The sequence below is a fragment of the Scatophagus argus genome, chromosome 17, assembly GCF_020382885.2.
Source record: "Scatophagus argus isolate fScaArg1 chromosome 17, fScaArg1.pri, whole genome shotgun sequence".
NCBI lineage: Eukaryota > Metazoa > Chordata > Actinopteri > Scatophagidae > Scatophagus > Scatophagus argus.
Genome location: NC_058509.1, coordinates 8,864,414 through 8,886,882, shown reverse-complemented (window position 1 = coordinate 8,886,882; position 22,469 = coordinate 8,864,414). Strand labels below are relative to the sequence as shown.

General features: G+C 40.2%; 1 protein-coding gene across 1 annotated transcript in view; it reads right to left on the bottom strand.

Annotated features, from left to right (window-relative positions):
• Positions 1-22,469, bottom strand: part of csmd3b (CUB and Sushi multiple domains 3b) — a 313,752-nt gene that overhangs the window by 221,538 nt on the left and 69,745 nt on the right. Inside the window, exon 2 of the mRNA XM_046418010.1 lies at positions 16,008-16,230. Coding sequence (XP_046273966.1) covers positions 16,008-16,230 — 223 coding nt within the window. The remainder of the gene's footprint in view (positions 1-16,007; positions 16,231-22,469) is intronic.

Below are 22,469 nucleotides of genomic sequence, written 5' to 3'. Positions count from 1 at the left end.
CACACAGTTGGAAGCATAGCATTGTCCAAAATGTCTTGGTATGCTGAGGCATTAAGATTTCCCTTCAGTGGAAGTAAGGGGCCGAGCCCAAACCCTGAAAAACGGCCCCATACTACACCTGAATCCAATACTTTTGTCCATATACTACAAAATTAAGGTTGCTAAAGTGAAGATTTTTGTGTTGGTCACTGATTGCTGGAAGCAGCATGACAAGACATGCCTTGACTCAGTCAGCACTCCATTAGGTATAGAGACCACCCATCACGTTATTTAGAATGAATATCAGCTGATGACGATTGGTGGTTAGAAGTCTTGGAGATGGACTGACATTAGACCTGTCTGTACCTACCGAGAGCAGCACTGAAGTCAAATGAAGCAGTTCTGAGTACAATGCCTAAATGTTCACACTCACAAGGTTACTATGTGGTCTATATACTGAACTTGTGGACAGACGGGGTGTTTGTTAGTTTGAATATTCAAATGGATTTGCTGTTCTAAGGTATTGTTTAGAGCTATAGAGCAGAAAATATAGCTTCCATCTATAAAAGCACCGTTAAACGCCCTCCAAATGTTATAAATGGGATTGGCTTTGGGAGAGTTTTTGATAATTGCAAATTTCATCTTGCAGTGCTAAGAAAAAGTAGTAATATTTACAGTATATACAAAAAATAAATGTATATTCCTCTCCAGACCGTGACATTAACAGCAATGGGTAGTCAGCAACTTTAATTTCATTCTTCATTCAGAATCGCTTCTTTAAGAATTAACTATAAGACTCCATCAGCTTCCAGTGGACACTCAAATGCCTTTGTGTTTGTGTGAATGACTTATGTTGCCAGTGTGTATGTGTGTGTTTCCCTGATTGTGTCTTACTATGTTAGTTTTAGCCCCAGGGCTCACGCCATATTCTCTCATCTAGTTTTAATGTTTAATAACACAAGGCTAGGACACAGTACTGCATATTAATGAAACACACACACACACACACACAATAGTGCACCTCCACAAAAAAAGACCTACAACATTTTCAGAGCTGGAAGTAACAATGGTCATTATATAGTAGAGTGATATTTTACAAACACACACCTACACATACACACTCAGAGTATATAATTCCCATGGTCCAGCACAGATACACAGGCTAAACTGGTCAAGTGACAGACAGTGATTAATTGATACATCAACACTGTGTGTGTTCACGCATGTGCATGTGTGTTAAGGTCACTACATGGTCTTTTAATTGAATTCTTGTATTTCTGTCTTGAAGGATAATGGAGGGAGCAATAGAGCAGAGAGAAACACATTGTTTTCAGTCTCTCTCTCTCAGTCTCTGGGCCTTTGTCTCCTTCTGTCTGTCTGCCCATGCTCCATTCTCTTAGTCTCCCTCCGGGGTGAAGATTGAGTGTGTTACTAGAGGCCTAAATGTAATTTTTAACCATGTGTGCACACATGACCAATTAACCAAATGGCTGCATTAAATGTCATTTTTAAAGGTAGTGAAATGTTTTATTACAATGGAATTACAGCACGGAGCATTGCTTGAAGAGTTTCACTTTGCGTACTCTAAATCAAGATCAAGATGCTGAGATATATATGCCCACCATAAATCATGTCAGACTTGCAAGTGAAAATAAACTCAAGAGTGTTCAGCACCAGTTGGCCGTGCTTTTTATGTTGTGATGTTTTAAGTGGTCACATTACGTTGGCTTTACACTTTAGTGCCTACAAACGTACAAAGCTCTGTGTCACAGGTAGGAAGGACATGCCTGTTGAAATTAATACACTTTATTTTGTAACCAATGAGTTAAAGCACTTGTAAGAGATTAAAAAAAAGATAATAATGACAATTATCACAATCAAAAATACCAGAGGCGGCAAAACCTTGACTTCAGGTTTTTGTCAAGCTCTAGATTGTAAACGTTACATGAAGTAATTTTAAAAAGACCACTTTTGCCCAGAGAAACTAAAAACAGATTACTGAGTGGCTTAGTCAACCTGACCCATTATGTTCTCTGGGGTTGAACATAGAGTAGATAGACAAAAGTATCCAGACACCCTTCTTTATGGAGCGGTTTTTCAGGGGTTGGTTGGCGCCTGACTTCCACTGAAGGGAAATCTTAATGCATACCAAGAGATTTTGGACAATGCTGTACTTCCAACTGTGTGGCAACACACACATGCTGCGTTTTTCACTTTGTTTAGCATATCTAAGTCAAAGTGCAGTTGAGGCTGTCATTGACAAAATATTCATTTTAACAATGAACAGCAGCACTGTACAGCAATACAGGGTTGCAGACAGCCAATTACCTGGATGTGCACTGAGCCTCGAGGGAAGTTTTGAGGTTTCCCAACTTTTAGGTGTATTGACGCAGGTTCACAGACGCTGCAAAGTCCATTGATCAGTTGCACAGAATTCCAACAAGATGACACAATCTTACTCAAAACTCTACCTCGACAGCATCTCATATTCTTGACATACAGTAAATTGAAAAGGCAAAGGAAAAGGTTTGATGAAATCAAACAGGACAGCATACCCAGATCTTTAGTGCCTGTCAATTAACCAAAAATTATATGTGCAGCCTTAAGTGTCCACAGAGCTGTGATGTACTGCAAACTGTTAACAAGTTCATGAAACGAAACAGTAAGACACTGTGTAACTCTCTCAAAAAAGGGGACAAATTGATTCCCATCTGATCTCAACATGTATTTTCAAAGGGACTGACATTGGGAAATGTTGGCAGGGAGAAAAATACAAGAAGAGAGACTGAAAAACAAGAAGGAGGGCTGGTCACATTTTCAGCAGTTAAGTAAACTGTTTGTGGTGTGAAGCAGCTGGACTGTGCATACATCTGCTTGGTCTTCTTTGATGGCAAATTTTGATTAACAAAATACTCTAAATGAGTTTAGATTTTTCTTTCTCTGGCATAACTCATAAGTCATTTTTTGCAGATTTCTTGCAGTATTATGGCGCTCCCATTACAATCACAGATATCATGGGAGGATTTTCACCTAATAGTTAAGTTCATTCGAAACTTTAATGCCAATTGAGCCTTTCAATTGAAAGGCTGCAGTCATACCAGCAGAGACACAAGTGAGAACACAATCTCTACCATTTGTGTCTAGAAATTGTAGTGAGGCAAACTACAAACAACATACCCACCGTGTGAATGAGTCATTGCTGCCTTGTCTCATTGTTTGTGTTATGTGACATACTAAGGAGAACGATTCCTCTGTCAACCCACGTCAGCGTAGAGTGCTCATGGGCTCAGTGTTCACAACGAGTGACTCACAATAGTAAAGGTTCAGCGTGGCTGTCGTCATATAATGAGAGAAGCATGTCTGCTGCGGCCCACACAGTTCACTACTAAACTCCACTTGGGGTGGTGGGCGGCTATGAGATTCCAGCAAGACGTGGTCCTGACAAATGCCACATACCTCTAAAAAATGTGGTTTTACAGAAATAGAAATATTATTTGAATCACCAACAGGCATTCACTCGAAACCCCAAGGTTTTTTTTTATTTTTTTACAGGTTTCAAAGACCATGAGCATCCAAACACTGATTAACAAATTAACTTCCATCCATCCATCCATTTTCCGTCAGGGTCGCGGGGGAGCTGGAGCCTATCCCAGCTGACTACGGGCGAGAGGCGGGGTTCACCCTGGACTGGTCGCCAGTCAATCGCAGGGCCAACACACAAAGACAAACAACCACACACTCTCACACTCACACCTAGGAGCTATGTAGAGTAGCCAATTAACCTGATGTGCATGTTTTTGGTATTGTGGGAGGAAGCCGGAGTACCCGGAGAAAACCCACGCAGGCACAGGGAGAACATGAAAACTCCACATAGAAGGGCCCAGACCGGGATTCGAACCTGGAACCCTCTTGCTATGAGGCGAGAGTGCTAACCACTGCACCACCGTGCCACCTTAACAAATGAACTTGAGTGAGGGAAAGAAGCTTTTCAGGAACAAAGACGCCATATCCACAAAGGCGTTTTGTTTCTCAGAGTCCATTCGAGGCTCAGGTGAATTGTCTCTTTGAGGATACTAACTCAAAGGATGCAGTGCCACACAGATCAGCTGGTGGTGACAAAAACAACCAAAAACATCAGAAAAACTGTTCTGTCAAAGATTAAAAAAAAAAAAAACAGGCAGAAATCTGGTGTCTCTCATCCAAATAGTGGACGGGAACGTATCCCACATCTTCAAATTCTCGAACAACATCCAGTGCAGCGGCCCAGTCAGTGAGCATACAGACACAGAAAAATAACTTTTCCTTTTTGTTTTCATCTTTGCTTTTTTCTTTGTCTCTCCTTCCTCCCTGTTCCTGCCCCCTCTTCCAGTTTCCCCTTCTCCCCTCCAGTCATCCCAGTCTGACCTCCATACCTCTCAGCATAATTTCTCTGTTTTCCTCTTCATCCCTCCCACCATCTTTGTCTCCCTCTCTTTAATCTGTATGTATTGCCAGCCAGTGTCTCCATTCCTCCCTCCAGGGGCAGTGGGCCAGCTCTGTGGCTGATCATAGTGATCCTTCCCTGAGGAACAGTCTGCCTGACACCTGGGTGACTGCCCTGGAGAAGCTGTGTGTGTGTATGTGTGTGTGTGTGTGCGCGCGCACACGCATCTGCGTCTGTGTATCTGTGTGTCAAGGGGCTAATGGGCAGCTTGAGGGGATTACCAGCTTAGCCACTGGGATTACTGGAACTTCACTCACTCACACACATACATACACACACACACACACACACACACACACACACACACACACACACACATACAGGACTGTCAATATTACCAGACAGGAGAGTCAGCCAAGGCATACTGGCTGACTTGTTACACTACTCTGGTTCTCATTAGCCTTCTATCCAAAACAAACAGGGTTAAGGCGATCCTGCCGCAACCAAGGCTAAGTGGGGTGTCACCAGGGCCATGGACACCTCAACGGGATAATCACGCAAAATAAAACAGATTCTATTTAATTGGGGTATCAACAGTCCGATTTGAAATTTAGAAGAGCCAAAGGCTCCAAAGCTAAAGCAAGACAACGATCTAAGGTCATAAATAAATTTATAAACTCAAAGCCTGATGAAACCACATTCAGCGTAACATTGACGAACACTGACGCTGCATAGCACAATAAATGTTTGCTAACCTCCGTTGCTGTAACAGTGTCCAAAGAGCTGCCAAACTGCTACTGCTTTAATTGCAGTAACACTCCACAGTTTGCTTGCCATTGCCAAGAAAACTTTTTTTTTTCATTTTTTCATTTTTTAAAAAGCATTATTTCTTACCACACATGCAGACCATAAAAACTGCCTTGTTTGTTTCCACACACAGCTTTTCAATGACAGTGCATGTTTGTGCATGCCTTGTTCATCTGAGCTTAAGTCACTGAAATTCATGAACTGTAGTTACCTATCTTTGTCCTTCCAAGTAAGTGGTTTTACTACCAACAAATAGCTCAGTTAGCAGTGTCACAAAATATTTCTCAGAACTATGTGAACTCTGCTCTCAGTTATGGCTTGTAGGAACATTCTGTACCCCCATTATTAAAGCACAAAAGGTTGGTTTAGAGTATAGGTTACAGTATATAATACTAGCACAATAATCAATATCCCTATTGCAAAAATAAAGTCAACTAAAGCCTAAAAGTATTTTTTCTTGACCTTGGAAACACCATTTTACCAGAAAAAAAATAATTCATCATCTTTTGAAGCTTCTCACGGCCTTAAGATTGCTTGAACTACTTTTCATAACTTCTGAAGTTAGTTTTCAGTAAACTGAAGTGTCACTTCAGTTTACTGAAACCATGACATCAACTAGTTCATATTTGTCTGACTTCAAAATATACTTCTAAATAAACTTCTTGCAAGTAACTTAAGTGGTTTCCCTGCCTAATCTGGCTCAGCGTGAGTGTGAAAATAGTGTTGAGTTTCCTTTATATTGATTATGACACTGAGGTGAGTGAAATAACTAGAAGTGAACACATAAAGAAGTTCATATGGCAGTTTTTGAAGAAGATGCTTTGTTTTCATCCAACGCAAACTGGTAGTTAGTATTTATATCTGTTCATTGTAACGGATCGACTACTGCATATAACATGTGAAAAGACATCCCTTTTCCCTCATCAGACAGAACAGACCACTCACAGAAAAAAAGGTGTGTGTGTGTGTGTGTGTAGGGGGGGGGGGTCAATTAACATCAGCTCCAGGTGTATTAAATGCTTGCAGACATAATCTCCACAGTGGCCACAATGTGACACAAAGAACAGGAGCTCCAAAGACTCAAGAGAGATAAATCACAAGGGGATTTGGCTCCTGAATATTGTACTGCACCGTTAACGTTATTGTAATGATTATAATTAGAATCTGCGCCAGGCTGAGCTGAAAAGAACAGAGCTGGTTATCGGTACCGAATTAATGACATTTATAGGAGAAATTGAGAGGGAAACAGACGGGGTGCAGAATCGGGGGTTGAATTAATATTTAGAAAAGAGAGACGCAGAAGGGTTGAGAGACAGACATTAAGAAACAAAGACGAAAGAGTAAATTACAATCATTCACAGAAAGGCAGACACTGACAGAAGGACTGAGACATATTGTGAGAAAGAGAGACGATACCAGTGACTGTACAGGAGGACAGGAGTTATAATGAACTAAACGCTTAGGTTCAGAAACAGAAGACAGCGATTGAGACAAAGCAAAAATGAGAAACAGAGAAATTATAAGATTAAAGGAAAAGGAGTTATGATGGATGACTTACATCCATCAGGAAATTATGTTTCACTGAACTTTGAACACCCTTCTCTCTCTCTCGCTCTCTCTGTCCTCACTCTTTTGTGTCCTTGCAACACAAAAAAAGATGAAAAGCCAGAAAACTAAATTGTGCTTCCAGTGTGAGATGCTTTAACACCGCGCCTGTAGAGCCACAAATTTAATGCCATGTGCCCTTCTGATAGCTCTCTATTCAAATTCACATTAAATAGAAATATTACTGATTTCTCAAATGGCTAAAAAAGCTTTCCAATGCATCCATCGCAATGCTTTCCCTCGGAATGAAAGCATCCCTGTGCGAAGCAAAAGTACACTCACACCACGCACACTGGTTTCCCACACACTGTGCAAGGCTTTCAAGCGTGCGCAAATCAAAGCAAATCCACACAACTCCTCACAGTTTTCTTGCAGCGATTATTTAAACCAAATACCAAATACCTGATGGACATCCACTATGCCAAAATGTTGCTTATGGCAGTAAAAGTTGGCAGCAAAAGGAAAAAAAAAAGTGTCCAGACAGGAAGGATTTATTTGGTTTTTGAAAGTTGATTTTTGTCCAGCACAAGTTGGCTTGTAATCTGGTTTGGTACATCTTTTATGCATGGCTGTGTATGTGTTATGTATGGAGGCACCACGTGTTTAATTTCTCAACTACGCCCAGTATATTTGCCAGTGTGCACTGGCAAAAAGAGTGTGCGCTGGCAAAGCATACAGTCATTCTGATTTTCAAGCAAGAAAACGCTGGTCTGAGCGTCAGACACAGAGACATGCAGGCATAGAAGCCTTGAAAAAAAAAAGTGTTCATTTTCTCTTCCTTCCTGTCTTTTTAACCTTAGCAAAGCTATTTGGATCTTCTAACACACGCACAGATATGCACACAGACACACACACACGCACACAGACACACACACACACGCACACACCTCTTACCCCCTGCAGGGCAGAACTGATGCAGGAAGAGATGAAATACCACTACCTCAGGGGTAAACACACCTCGGTTCACACTCACACAAACTGCTCGCTCACTCAAACACACACACATATATACATCTACATATACACCTCTTGCTTTCTTCTCGAAAAAGTGTACTCAATTCCGCTCAGGAAGATCGTCCCAACATCAAAGACCATATTTGCTTATTTTCACACCAATCACACAGTGCTGTTTCCCATGGCCTTTGTGTTTGTTCATGTTTCCCTTCTGTGCCCGTGTGCAGTAGGTGCATGTCTTTCTGTCTGTGTGTGTGTGTGTGTGTGCGTGCATGAGATTGTGTGTAACTTAAGTTTTGTGTCTCTCTGTTTCTGTGCACGTCTCCGATGTGTGTAGGGGGGTTGTGGGTGTGACTTAGCCAGGTGTAAAATTGGTGCTGTAGAGGATTGCAGATACTAACTGGGTCACGCAATGAACAGGAAAGAGAGGATGAACTAGCTGCTATATGGCAACCCGAGAGCAGCAGAAAAGATTTAACAGATCCTGCCTTTTGTGACACACAGTAATGGTTTTCTTCAAGGGATTTTAATTCATGTGATCACAGAGTTGAGACCAGTTTGAATTCTGTGACTGATTTCCACTGAATATAATGAACTAACCATAGCAAAAATTATGTATGATAAGGTACATAGTAGAGTTTGTGCACATTTATGTGTACACATCACTGACGTCTAAAATGAATGTGCTCTTTTGTCACCTAAGAATGTGGATGTGGAAGATCAGCTCTAAATGCAGCCATATTATGTGCCATAATATAATATATAAATAAATATAATATTATGTGCCATATGTAGCCACAGAGAGGGTACACACTCAAGAGTTAGCGCTGATCAGGGCCAGATCACATTGAAAACAAAGGTGGCCAGTGCTGGATTCAAATTCCAACCTGCTTCGCTTTTCCAAATCAGTTTTAGTTGGCCTGCCGCATTGCTGCCACGGAGCTGTAAACAACACTTGAACTGGAACAGTTAGGAAGTTTTTTTTCTTATGTGGAAAAAGAAAAGATTTTTTCACTCTCACTCACACATACACATGACCACGGACACATGCAAACTCAAACAAACAGCTGTAACACTCTGGACAGGAAGTCACAACAGCTCCAACAAGGGCTGCAAAACTGTACCAGCTACAGAAGCAGGATTTACTGACCACAGTCCGAAAATGCTATGCGTGCCCATTTGTATGTCATGGCAGCAGACCTGCTACCAGCTGACCACCTGAAAGGTGCAGTAATGCATGAAATAGCCAATAAAATAAATAAAAGTAAAGTGATAAAACTGTAACTGAGCAGAAGTCTTTTTTTTCCGAAAAGGATTTTAAGTAAAATTATGTTGGATTAAAATTGCTCCTAAAAAGAAAATTTGCTTAAAAGAGTTACTTAAGTAAATGTAACTCAAAACAGGCAGAAGTCAGCAAGTTCATCAGAACTGCCAAACTGTAGTCAAGCAGAAGCACCACTGAACAGAAAATTTTTAGTAAAAGTTACTCAGATTTATGTGGCTCAGATGTTGTTACTACTGCACCTCTATGATAAAAACAACTATATATCTATTAAGCTATTTAACCAATTAGAGGCCCAGGGAGGCCTACCAATTGTCTAGCAATGCAGGCCATCCTAGACAGCACTGTATCACATTTTGTCCAATGAAAACGCACCCTAGATGGCACTGCATCATGTTTAGGTCACTGGAAGGGCACCCTTGAGGGCACTGTTTTGAAGTCAGCCTAAAGGACATTTTATCATGTTTTATCCATGGGGGCACCATGGGGGGGCGATTCCCAACTCCCCCTGAGTCCAACAGTGCTGTTTGCACAGGCCATAACCCTCGCACGTGGACAGAGAGCACAGATTCATACATGGTTTTTGTTTGTTTGTTTGTTTTAAACTGACCCAAATGAGCTCTCCCCGTCAGAGCTTCTTTGACACCTGACAACACAGTTTTTCACCTAGTGAACATGTGTACTTTAGGAATGATATAAGAATGTACAACTTATGACTAGCTTCTCAGCAGCAGGCTAGTTAGAGGTTACAATCTCAGCTAAAGTTGTCAGCTAATGTCTGCAATTTGCTAACGTTAATACAAAAAAAGCTACATTACATTTCATAAGTTACCAAATGCTACCGAAGAAGCATTTAGCAAAGTGTGAGTAAACTTTTGCTTGTTGAAATTTGTTTATTTACTGTACATCAAGATTGTCATATAAAGACTACATTATCAAATGGTGAAGTTTTACTTTGTTTGTGTGCCCCTTTTAGTTTCTCTGAAATCACAAATAAGCCTTTTGACACTATATTCAAGTCTGCCTGCGTTTTTCACCCAGATTTAAACTAACCACGTTTCTAACGAACAGAGTCTGGGATTATCTGGATGGAACGGAGTCAGACTGTTCACATGCATCCACCCTAACCTAGTTAACTTTAGTAAATGGTTTAAAAACAGATTTGCTTGCACAAAACAAATATAGCAACCAGAAGGAATGGACAGATTGACAGATTGCACTGATTAAATATTCATAAAATGAACTGACACAACTTTTCATTGCTTTGCCTGACTTTGCAGACTTTGCTTTTACTCAAACCTTCACCTCAACTGTGAACAACATTAGTGCTGGAACCGAAAGGAGAATGAGTTTAAATGTCTGAACACCACAGAGTCATCACTTAGGACGCTGCGATGGATGTTTCCACTTCTCATGAACACAGCATTCAGGATGAGGATGATGTAAAGATGAGAAGCGCTCACACATGAAAGGGGGACAGAAAGGTGCTGAAAAGAAAGAAATGCTGATGGAGCCAATAGCATAAATTATGTCTCAAAAGAGCCTGACATACTGTACAATGAAAACGGCAGAAATCATGACAGTTAGTGCCTGTGTATTGCTACATCATGGTAATCCATCTCAGTTCGCATCTAACCACAATTTTCACTCCTTTTTACTAATAGTTTTCTCATGATCTTGGACTCCCATGCCTCTAGCTTTAATAAACCTCACATACATTAATCCTCCTTGTGCCCTGAATGTATGAAATTATTTCATTTCCTCACACCGTCTTGATTTTGTTTTCAACAGATATGTGGGTTACTGCGAATACCTCCTCATCAAAGCATGTCCCCCTGGTTATACATTTTTAAATAAGACCAGATTTTCAGGTCTGGGTGGGAAAGTTGTCTAAATGTAGCGTTTCAGTAAGTGGTGCATTCAAAGTCTTTGAATTGCTGTCAATTATTCTTTTGAGACACTTCCATGTTTCCTGTGGATTGATTCATCATACTCCAAAACCCCATTATGACTTTACTCCAGAATTATGTGTCCTACTTTCTGTTGCATTTACCAAAAAAAATGATGCCTTTTGATTTTATTTTTGCTCATTGACAGAAATGACAAATTAGCATTTGAGCTTTTGTCAAATCTTTTGACTGTCAGCAACATGTAATAAGTCCCACACACATCATTGGAATCAAATCCTCAATCTGGTCATTTCCTATTTTAATCTTGAAAGCCTGGCAAAGAAACACGTGCACTGTTTCTCCCATCGTTTGGTACTTGCATTTCATCCATCTCGCCCAAAAACTCTCAGATGCTCTTTTGTTGCTCACACATTATTAATTCTCCGACAGCTGTTAAATTCTCTGAAGTCTATTTGCTGTCCCACTCGGGTCTTCTACTCCAACAATTTATGTGCTGTGACCTTACCAGGCTTTCACATTTACTATGACAAAACATCAGTGAGTGACAGGAAGCCTGTCATTTCAAATGGCAGCTTGTGTGTGTGTGTGTGTGTGTGTGTGTGTGTGTGGGAAAATATTTTTAGAAATTTAGAAATATAATTTTATAATTTTAGTTAGTTGGTTATGACGCCTTAAACTGTACTGATTAGCAAGCACACTGAAATCCAGCAGCCTTGTGTTGTATTTAAGGTTATTCAAATATCTGTTCAGGCTGTTGTGAGAATAATTACCTTGACGTTCTTATGGGTAGCTTTGTTAAGTACCTGCCATATTAATAGAGATTTAAAAACCGAACTGACAATTCTATTAAATTAAAAATGAATAAACCAAAAGGATAACAACAAGCTGAAGAGCCCATGACACAATGTGACAAACAGCCAATGAAGACAATTAACAGGTTTAATTTCAAAATGTCACACTGTCTGTTTAAGGGTCCCTCAGGATAAATCAAGCACATCTCAGGAGGCTCCAATAACTCCGAATGATTCCATACAAACACACTCTGTCTTTGGCTCTTAACTCACCCAGTAACCTGTTTCCTTCCTTATTTCTCTTTCTGACTCTACTGTTAAGAAGTTTTTAGTGTTAATACATATGTTGCACGCACACAAGTTGTGGATGTTTTAATGGAACGGATCTTGGAAACAATATATTGTGAAGGAAATCTCAGCATGACACCAACTCACAGCTTATCTGAGAGACGGATGAAGGTAAACAAAGCGTCCATATTTCTACAGAGGTTTTGGATCAGCAAAACCCCAGATTTTTCTAATTAATTTGTCATAAAATATTTTGTACAGGGAAAGTGAAGAATGGTCAAAGTTTAATAAAGGTTAGGTGACAAAAAAAAAAAAACACTTTGAGAAGGTTAAGGAAAGATCACTGTCATGGAATAAAAAAGACTGAAAGTCCACTCTCTAGTCTTAAAGGTTAGGGTTATAATCTGCACTGCCTTTTGACAATGGACATTAATCTTATCTTACAAAATCATCCAATATGGACATAATACTAACTGAGGTAAATGTGCTTTACTATATTTCAAGAAAAATCCAAGTATGGTATTTCTGGACTCACAACTCACTGTTTTATCGTCTTTATCATCCCTTAATTTTTCCTTTCATAATGTTTCCTTATAGAGGCAGGCTGGAGCAGTCATATAAGGTAGCGATTACCAGAACAACATAAAACATCAGTTATGCAATTTAATGAGAAGCTATCTTTCATTAAATAGTTTAATTGTCCTAATTAATGCATTTTATCAATTTAATTAAGAAAACTCTTCCAGCGAGAGCTAAAGTGGAAATTGTTAGTACGATTACACGATTATTAGGTCATATTTCTTCCAGGTATTCCCGACTTTGTGGCTGATACGCCACATAAGGTTTATTGGAATAAAGTCACTTACACAATATTACAAATTTAGACAGCATTCAAATAAGAATGTTAGAAAAAAATGTTTTGTTGATCAAAGGTTTTATGACACAAAATGACACATTAATACATTCTGCTGTGACCCGGTTGCTACCGATAAAAACAGCAAAACTACAGTGGCATGAAAGTGGTCATTTTTAATGTTGGGGTCACAGTGTGTGTTCAGCATCCTGGCTTTCAAAAGTCCACAGGCACAGAGAGTGCAAACAAGGTCCATTCATCATATCTGTTGCTGTACCAACACGCTGAAGAGGGTGGACAGGTGAGACTAGACCCACACAAAGTTCAAAACACATAGTCACAGGCAATAATTCCAACTTCCAACCATAGTCAATAAATAATCTGAGGAAATGGGGACTGAGAAGAATTGTTTAACATTACAGTCAGTTAATAACATGATTTATCCAGTCGCCAGATGAATGTGTCGCACAGCTGCCCGTTTGCTGTGCTGTCAACAGGTCGAACTCGAGAACACACAGCAATCAAGGGAGGTGCCCTTACCTCGTTATAAAAAACTTACCGCTGGAAAATCACTCGTAAATGTTGATTAATGTGTAGGTGGTGAGGCGCATAAATAAAGATAACAGATTGGAGGACAGGCGGCATCACCTTGAACGTTGATTATTTGAAAAAATGTCATCGTTAGCCACACAGGTTTCCTCAGAGGTTTCTCACACGGTTTTAGAAATGATGTCTTTCATTTTGTGTTGCGTCTGTGTGACATGATATGCTTTTAATTCACACACAAAACAGATCGGATTGGGGTGTGTGTGTCTGGAGCCTGTGTACCGTGTGTATGTGCGCATACATGTATGTGTCTGTGTGATCCATGTTAATCACTCTCCCCATAATTACCATTTTCTTGTTAATGGATCGGACCTTTTAATCACCATTTTGCCCTCTCTATGGCTTGAGTGCATGTGTGTGTGTGTGTGTGTGTTTGAAGGGGAGATAGAGAGAAACAGAAAGAGCAGAAGTAATTTGGCTTAACTAGCGAGGCGATTGTAACTATGCAGACCATAAATCTGCTGCACACGCTGACACGTCCAAACACGCGTGACATACGCATGTGAACGCTCGTGCGCACACACCGACAGAGCACATCCTTTCCTGTTATCTCAGATAAGCAGGAAATCTTCATCAACCCGTAAGAGCACAGAGGGCATCTTTCTCTCTCCTCCTATCTCTTTCTACTCCCTGTCATTTTCCCTGCAGAACTGGAAATAATATGAAAAGTAGGAAGATCTCATGGTCAACCTACTCCATTCTCCTTCGTTTAATTAACACAATATGGCAATTTCAGCACTAAAAGCCATGAGATTTTCCAAGAATGCTTGATTACTGCAGCTGGCTGATTAGAAATCACGCCCTTTGAACCAAAGGAACATTTTCTTCAATTGAACCAAACTGGATTTCCTTGCCCAGCTGCATCAGTGATGGTAGCCTCATGCATGGCTGATATAATTAAAGAAATCCTGACTTTAACCGGAACCCCATTGACTGTTAGAGCTACTGCCTAACATTAACAAAGCTAAAAACATTTCATGACGTGACAATGAGCAACTCCACCTTAATTCGACCAACGCAAAACAGATTTCTATGCACTCTTTCTGTTGTTGTCGTCTTGCTGAATAAGCCACGTTAAAACAGAGAACATTCTTATATAACTTGAAATCTGTATACACAAGTACAAAACAACTCTCATGAAAATGCTATCTAAGTTACTGTGAAATTTAAAATAAAATAGCGTATTTACCCAGAATCCAACTGCATATGAATGAGAGGAGAGATAGAGTATAAAATCAAAGAGAGCAGGTGTTGGCATCTTTTTCAGTTGTGTTGTCGTGGACTTGTTCCATAAGCATCTCTCATCAAACTGGCCAAGACTGGTGTAACCACCAGAAGAGCCTCTTGTGTGAGGCTCTCCCTTGATTTCAGGTTGGCTATTCTTGATTCTGAGAATTCGTTCCAGATGGATGTTCACATCAGCAGCTTTTGAAACTGAATCAAGAGCTCGTTCATTCATGCTAGTTTCTAAATTCTGTTATTTTCTACAGGAGGACACACGAGGAATACAGACGGGCCTGATTCGAGGATCAAATACGACAGCTTCTCTTTCCAAAAGCTTCTTCAGCTTAATAAAAGTTAACTTCTGAAGATCATGTCAGATGCCACCTTTCGTGGAGCAACATCTGTCAAAACCTCAGTATCTCAATCAGTGTTTACCCATGAATGAAATCAAACATTTCATCAGTCAGCATTCTCATATTTTCGTTATTTTTTGTTTTGTTTTACTTAATAGCTTAAAAATAACAACAAAATTTTACAGTTAAAAGAACTTCTAAAATATGAAGAGTTCATATTTGAACAGATAGATGCTATTAGACCTTATGATTGCCTGATAAAATCAAAAGGAAAAGTTAATCATTTTGTAGAAATGAGTTTCTTTCTGGGGAATGCAATTCAGCCTGAGCTCACTGAAATAGTTTGAAAACTAAAAGGAAAGAGAGAGACTCCATCCCTCATCTAGTCTCTGTTTGTTGAAACAACAAGCATTACGGTTCCAAATAATGTATTCCTATCAAAGCTTGAAATTTAAGATTCATTGATTTCTGCGTGTTTTCAGTTTTCTGAAACTATGAATTCACGCTCATATTTGATCACGTAAGCTCATAAGTTTGTTACAGTTCATCGTTAATTGGCAAAAGCACAAAGGAGCACCTTCTCATAGCTTTGGCTTAAAGAAGAGGAAACTGGCTGCACATCAATGGTAACCTAATAATATACAATGGGCTATATGCCATAACAGGTGTCTGTGCTGTGCTGCTCCTTCAAGGAGATTACAGGATGCTGAACACAATAATTTGCTGTGAAAGTAGCCTAAATAAAGTGTGTAAAATACTGTTTTAATTTGTCTTGATTAACAGCCTACTGCCATTACATAATCCATCTTTCTTGTGCCAAATTTTCAGATTTATGAGATTTAGAATGTGCTCTAAAATGCTGGCCTCTTGTTTACAAGAAATGAAAAAAAAAACAAGCTATGGTTAATAAAAACAAAAACAACTGGTCCTACCTGGTCCTGAAGTTAGAAGGATGCGGGTGCCCATCATACAAGGACAGGAAGTCATATTCTTCTTCTATGGCAAATGACAAGAACATGAGCTGGATTCTACTTCCTTCCTCCCCAACAATGACCCAGGTGCAGTTTGCCCCATTGGGGTAGCCATAGGGAAAGCCTGGAGATTCTATACTGCCATTTCGGCCTTTCAGTGTACCCCCGCAGGTGTAGATAAAACCTAAAGGAGAGGAAAGAAAGGGGACACTGAATTTCTTTTTTACATAGTTTCATTTGTTGTTACAATGAGAAAATAAAAACATCTGCTGTGTTGTAGACAAAGATGACAGAGAGATAAAAGAGAAAATAGATGAAAAGAAGGAGAGAAAAAATTATAAGTTTGGAGTTTGAAGTACACATTTGAAACAACAGCACCGGCAAAAAGCAAATATTAAAATGCCACATCTGTGGGTGTGTATGTGTGTCCTTGTGCCACAAAGGGACACTTTGACTGCATGCGTATGAAAGTGCATCTATGTGTGCTTCTCTCTGCGTGTAGTTGGCATTAGTCGGTGTTGGTCTTGCAGGACGTGCTGTGTGCGAGAGCTGGCTTAGTTTTAGTTTTGACAAAACGCTGAATAACAAGTACAGGGTGCACTCATACAATTAGAAACACACACACACGCACACACCTACTGCTACTGCTTTCATCAGAACCCAAAGGTGCTACATATTGTACAGCAAATATTATCCTAATTTATTGTAATAAATTGAGTGAATGTTGCTGACCTACTGGCCCAGTCCAATCATGGCGGTTCAGGTAACAGTGCTAAAAATGAAAGTCAGGCACTTGGGCAAATTACTGCTTAACATCGATGTAGAAATAAGCCACAAATCAGCATGAGTAATACTAAGTAGGTCAGCTTGGGTCTGCAAAATCCTGGCTTTTGATGCTGAAATGTGACTGCAAAATAATGGAATACATAACACCAAAACTGTTGAATCAAGAATTTGTTAGAAAGCATGAATTTGTTGTGCTGCTAGGCAGATAATCGCTTCACATCGCACAGCAAGGGCACAGTGCACGGTGTGTTTCAGAGCAGCATCCCCGGAGCCAGTATTCACAATTCACATTCGGCGTGCTTGAAACCAGGTCCCCGGACTGGCACCGAGCTATCGTTCCACCTGACTTCATAGGTGAAATCAATAAGCCACCTGGGCATCCTCCTGGATTCACTCTCTAAAAGATCAAAAGCTGGCTATTTCTTTGTTTTTGCTTATTGGTCAGGGACATGTCAAAATCTGGTCTGTGTCAGCTTTAACAACACCTTTCAACACGACTCTGCAATTCATAAGTGAAGGACAAAAGCATTTTGTTAGAGTTATGCATCTACACTCACTGTGTCTATCCAGGGGGAGAAAACTAAAAGGAGAGGACGCAAATTCAGAGGCTCTTACACACACAGCGTAGCATCAAGAACAGATAATGATTTCTTTAGGGAGAGGGAGGATAAATACTACAAGATCTTAATGAGCTACTGTAGGCTCTTCATTATGGCTCTATGTATGTGGTGGGAGGCTGGAACTGTAGGAGGAGATAAGGGATGAGAGTACAGGAGGAGAGGCGTAGATGCAAAATGACTAAATTAAAACAGGAATTATGTTGACTTTTATCTCCTCGTCTGACAGGAGCCCAACATCCAAACATGTCGTAACCCAAGTCCTGGATACCCAGTTAATAAGGAGTGATATTATTCTGAATATCTCAACATATCCGAGAGCAATATCAGGCTTATAACACAACGATTATCATCTGTTGTCTAAGGTTTATGTATAGTCAGTTTAACTTATGTCAGGTTAGATTCACCTGTGAGTTAAGTGATAACAAAGTATAAGCTACTGTTTCTATGATGATATTGCAGTGCATATTATCTTGCATGCTAGATTAAAATTGTTAATAAAATGTTGGATGTTATAGGTTTCCAGATTAACAACAGGAACAGACAGTAAGAGTACAGTAAGTGTTTTCTGCAGCCATGAAATACCTCAAAATTAGCATATTTTGGAAAGGATTGTTAATGTGGCTAAGATGAGGAGTGTGTAGAAATTGTTTTTATCTTTTGCACTTCCTTTTTACATGCTGCTTGTACTGATAAATTAGAAGTGAAGCTAATTCTGCTGCTGTACTTATTCTAAATCTCTGCGGGTTACAGAGTCTGCTAAATGCCTAAATTGTAAAATGTAAATGTAATTGATCTCCTTGGACTTTACGGTTCACATCAGGATCATTATCTCCCCCCTTTGATCTTAATGATCCTTTTATATCAAACACACCACAGGTGTTAGATGAAAACCTTGGAGTGTCCAAGAGTAGAGTCGGACCAGAGCGTTTCTGGAGGTGCTCTATCGATCCCCGATGGAGAAACTCTTCACTTCTTCCACTCCACAGGGGAGACAGATTGCAAAGTCAGCTAAGAGAGCAGAAAACCTTGGAGCTGGAAAGGAATTTAACATCATCCTGCTCAAGGACACCACAGCAGAGATGAAACTTGCTGCTGGGCTTTATCTTATACCTTCTTGCAGGGAGATGGTGTTGCAAATCGCATACATGTGTGTCTGCTGTCAACTCCTCAGTTTTATATCAACGAAAATAAGAGAAAAAAGGAATAAGAATCTATATAACTGCTTTTGATCTTGGATCTACTGGTTGCTTAAATGAAAGCAATTAATATAAAATTACTCTTACTATGTACTGTAAGTCCTTCAACTCCAAGGCCTTTAAGGGATAGTTTGCTTCTGTGGGGTTGCACTTATCCACACTCAGTGTATTACCTACAGTAAATGGCGTCACCGCGAGAAGCAGTAGGAGTATCATTGTAGAAAGCTGAGGAATTCTGCTGTGGACGGGGGCACAGTTTAGCTACAGAAAAATATGCCCACCTAAAAAGAATCAATATCAGTTTAAGTTTACATTGTATTAAGAATACTTTCACTGCTTTACCTTGTCATCAGATATCCCTTTCCAATGGGAAACTGAGGCTGTTATCCAACTATGCCCTCTTCAAAGCTATTAGACTGCCTGGCGATGGAGTAAGTGATGGAGTAAGTACCTCGAACAACCCCACTTCAAAAAAACCCAAAATATCCCTTTAATTGATCCCCTCTGAGTGCAAAGCTCAAATCAGGATGATCATCTCCCCTGCCTTTCATGTTTATGAGCCTCGTTATTTACCATGGCAGCCAGGGCCAAAGGGACAGCAGGGCGGTCCCGCTGGATGCTTCTCCAACCAATTATCCAGGACAGAATCCCAACCAGAAAACTTTGTGTGTGTGTGTGTGTGTGTGTGTGTGTGTGTGTGTGTGTGTGTGTGTGTGTGTGTGTGTGTGTGTGTGTGTGTGTGTGCGTGCGTGTGTTTGTCCAACCTTCATTTACCCAGACATTTCCAAGACCATCACAGTGACAGATGTAATGACCAATGGCAGTCAGAGCTGCAATTAAGGGCCGGTATCTCTGTCCCTTCACAACCAATCAGAGCTGAGATGTTGAGGAACCAGGAGGGACAGGCAGAGCCATATGAGAGCATTCACACACCACACACACACACACACACACACACACACACACACACACTTACAAAACTAAAGTATTGTATGTACATACACACATGTACATACACATGTATATATCCAGCCATATCAATGTTTGCTTCTTTCAATTTTCTTAAAAGCAAACAAAGGACTGGGAATGCCTCTACCTGCTTTGTCTGCTTTTTTCCCTACAAGACACTGCAGAAAAACGATTGTGCAAAGCGCAGCAAGTAAACAACTTATTGAACTGCCATTTTGGCTCAGTTCAGAAAGGAAGGATCCATGTGGTTTCCAATTGGAATTAAATTTTATGATTAAATGTAAACAGGCTTCACGCCTCAAGAAGCAGTAGTTCACCTGAGGACGGCATATATTAGGAAAGACAAAGGCTGACATATCAGAGCCCTGATCTATTTACTTTTTTAATTAAACTCTTGGTGATGTAACAACCCCTGCATGGCTAGTATGACGATATGGAGGCTCTGAGATTTTATCTTAATGTATCTTAAGTCTTAATGTGATGCCTCTGAACGATTTAATTGGCAAACTATTAAATGGAGTTAAATGTACTGTATTTTAAGGGTGCACTCTTAAATTGCTATAATTGCATGGATGTATCCATACAATCCCATTTACTTTTACTCTGCCGCCACCTTGTCTCAGATGGTATATTGATAATCTTTTATACCGATGTGAATATGGTTAAAAAGAAATTGGAATTAAGTTGGCAATGTGAGCACAGTGTCATACATTTCTCAGTTTATTCGTTTTTATGAGCAAGAACTGTAGTTTAGCTCCATCTGTGGTAAAACCACGGATTGAAAGTTCAAATACACAGAGTGACTAATGCATTTGTGACTGTAATCAGGATTGTGTAACCCAGTCTATTGACATTTAATACTGCAGCAAAGAGGTTATGAGGACTCAGGATTAAGCACATAATAGAACCTTTTCTCGCCTGGAGAAGAATGAACGGTTCTTCCCTCGAAACTCACATAAAGGCCCTATTTTGTCCCATATTACAGCAGAGAGACTGCAAATTAAGCATAATATGAAGTTCAATTAGGACTTTACTTAAAGTTATAAAGCATTAAGTGAGCTGTTTACTGAACTCCCAGGGATGTCTTTTAGTTATGCAACCACAATTTGACTGATTAGGTTCCTAAACGGGACACGTAGCTTTGACAACCCAAGGGTTATATTCTGTGGAAAAGGTAACCACCATGGGAATATGGTGAAAAGCAACATTTTTAAAAATGTTCTCAACAACAACAACAAAAAGAAAAAAAACCCTCCCGTTGTGGACTGTAACACCAGTTATATGTGAATGTTATACATAGCCAAACTATGGGAAGGTTGAGGATCAGGATAGCTGAACAGATCAGTGTATTCAACCTTGATGCAGCTCTGTGGAATCAAGCCATTCATTCATAGATATCTGCTGGTTCATGAAAGAAAGATGTTTGCAGTTATATTTTCTCAATAAGGTCACTGTAAGACACGCACCAACCCACACATGGTTCAGCTGAGTGGCAACTTTAAAAATGCTAATGTTTGGCACATTTGAATATTTTTAGCCTTAGTCTTTCACATTTTTGCTGCTGCGTTGTGGTCGGCCAGAAACAACAGCTTAAAACCTTGTAAATCAATTAGAAATGAACCCCACAATTTGTAGTTAGCATCCCACACAATGAAAATATGACCAAGTCCATCACAATTGTATCTGAATTTAACAGAGCAGATGGTGTCTTAGTCTAAATGAAGTAACTTCATTAAATTGAATTGCCAGGACACAGTGTGGGGTGAACAAAGAGCGGTAAAGGGGACAGAATGACGGAGATGGAAAGCAGAATAAACAGAGAGAAAAGGACAGATTTCCCCTCGTTCATCATTGCCCAAAGAATGAAAGGATGATTTAAAACTCATCAGTCAGATCCACAGAGGCAAGAGAGGATAGAGAGATGAAACATGGAGAGAGGGGAGAATAAGACGAAGTCAGAAGGAAAAGCTGAGGAGAAGGAGAGAGAGAAACAGCGAGAAGGATACAGGGATAAAAGAGAGACTTCTAATTATGCTGACTACCAGACCGAAACTGACAGCCCTGACACACACACACACACACACACACACACAGGGTCACAGACAGGCAGGCATACATGACACAGTTACACACAGGCACAAACACACTCACATGTACACATCACAATAGAAAGACACACAGCACACGCATAAACACAAGCAGAGGGACACACACACACACACACAAATCCATGCCTCATTTCACAAACGCCCATGGAGTCACACACACACAAACACCTACACACAGAGCCCTCTGTTGCTATTTACTACACATTTTGTTCACCACATTCGCATACACAATCCCAGTCCCTATATTTATTCAGTGTCAGTGATTGTGTGTTTTTAACCAAATCTGCTAAGACACACATTAACTCTTTCTTTAGCTTGGACAGAGAGGTAAAGATCAGCAGAAGAGCAGCCCTTTGGCGGGCGGTGGGTCCCTCTAACGTGCTCGAACCAACACATGCACATGTTGGTCGTGAGGAGAAACAGTGAACTTAGCAATAAACTTACATAAAAAAAGCTGGCAATTGTGTGTATTGTTTGCTTCTATGAAACCGGATCACCTTCAGAACCAATAGATGCAGTAAACTCAAGATGACTACAGCAGCTGCCCTACACAAAGAAGACCACGAACTTTTTAGAGCCACCTTTAGAGTCTATGAGGCATGTGTGCGGATTACCCCACCCCTCCCCCAACAGACTTAAACAGAGATGCTAATTGGCAAAGAGTAAAAGATTTGTGGCTGGACTGGGTAGCTCCCAGGTGTGAATATATGCACTGGTACTAATGAGGAACAGGGTTTAGCTGGA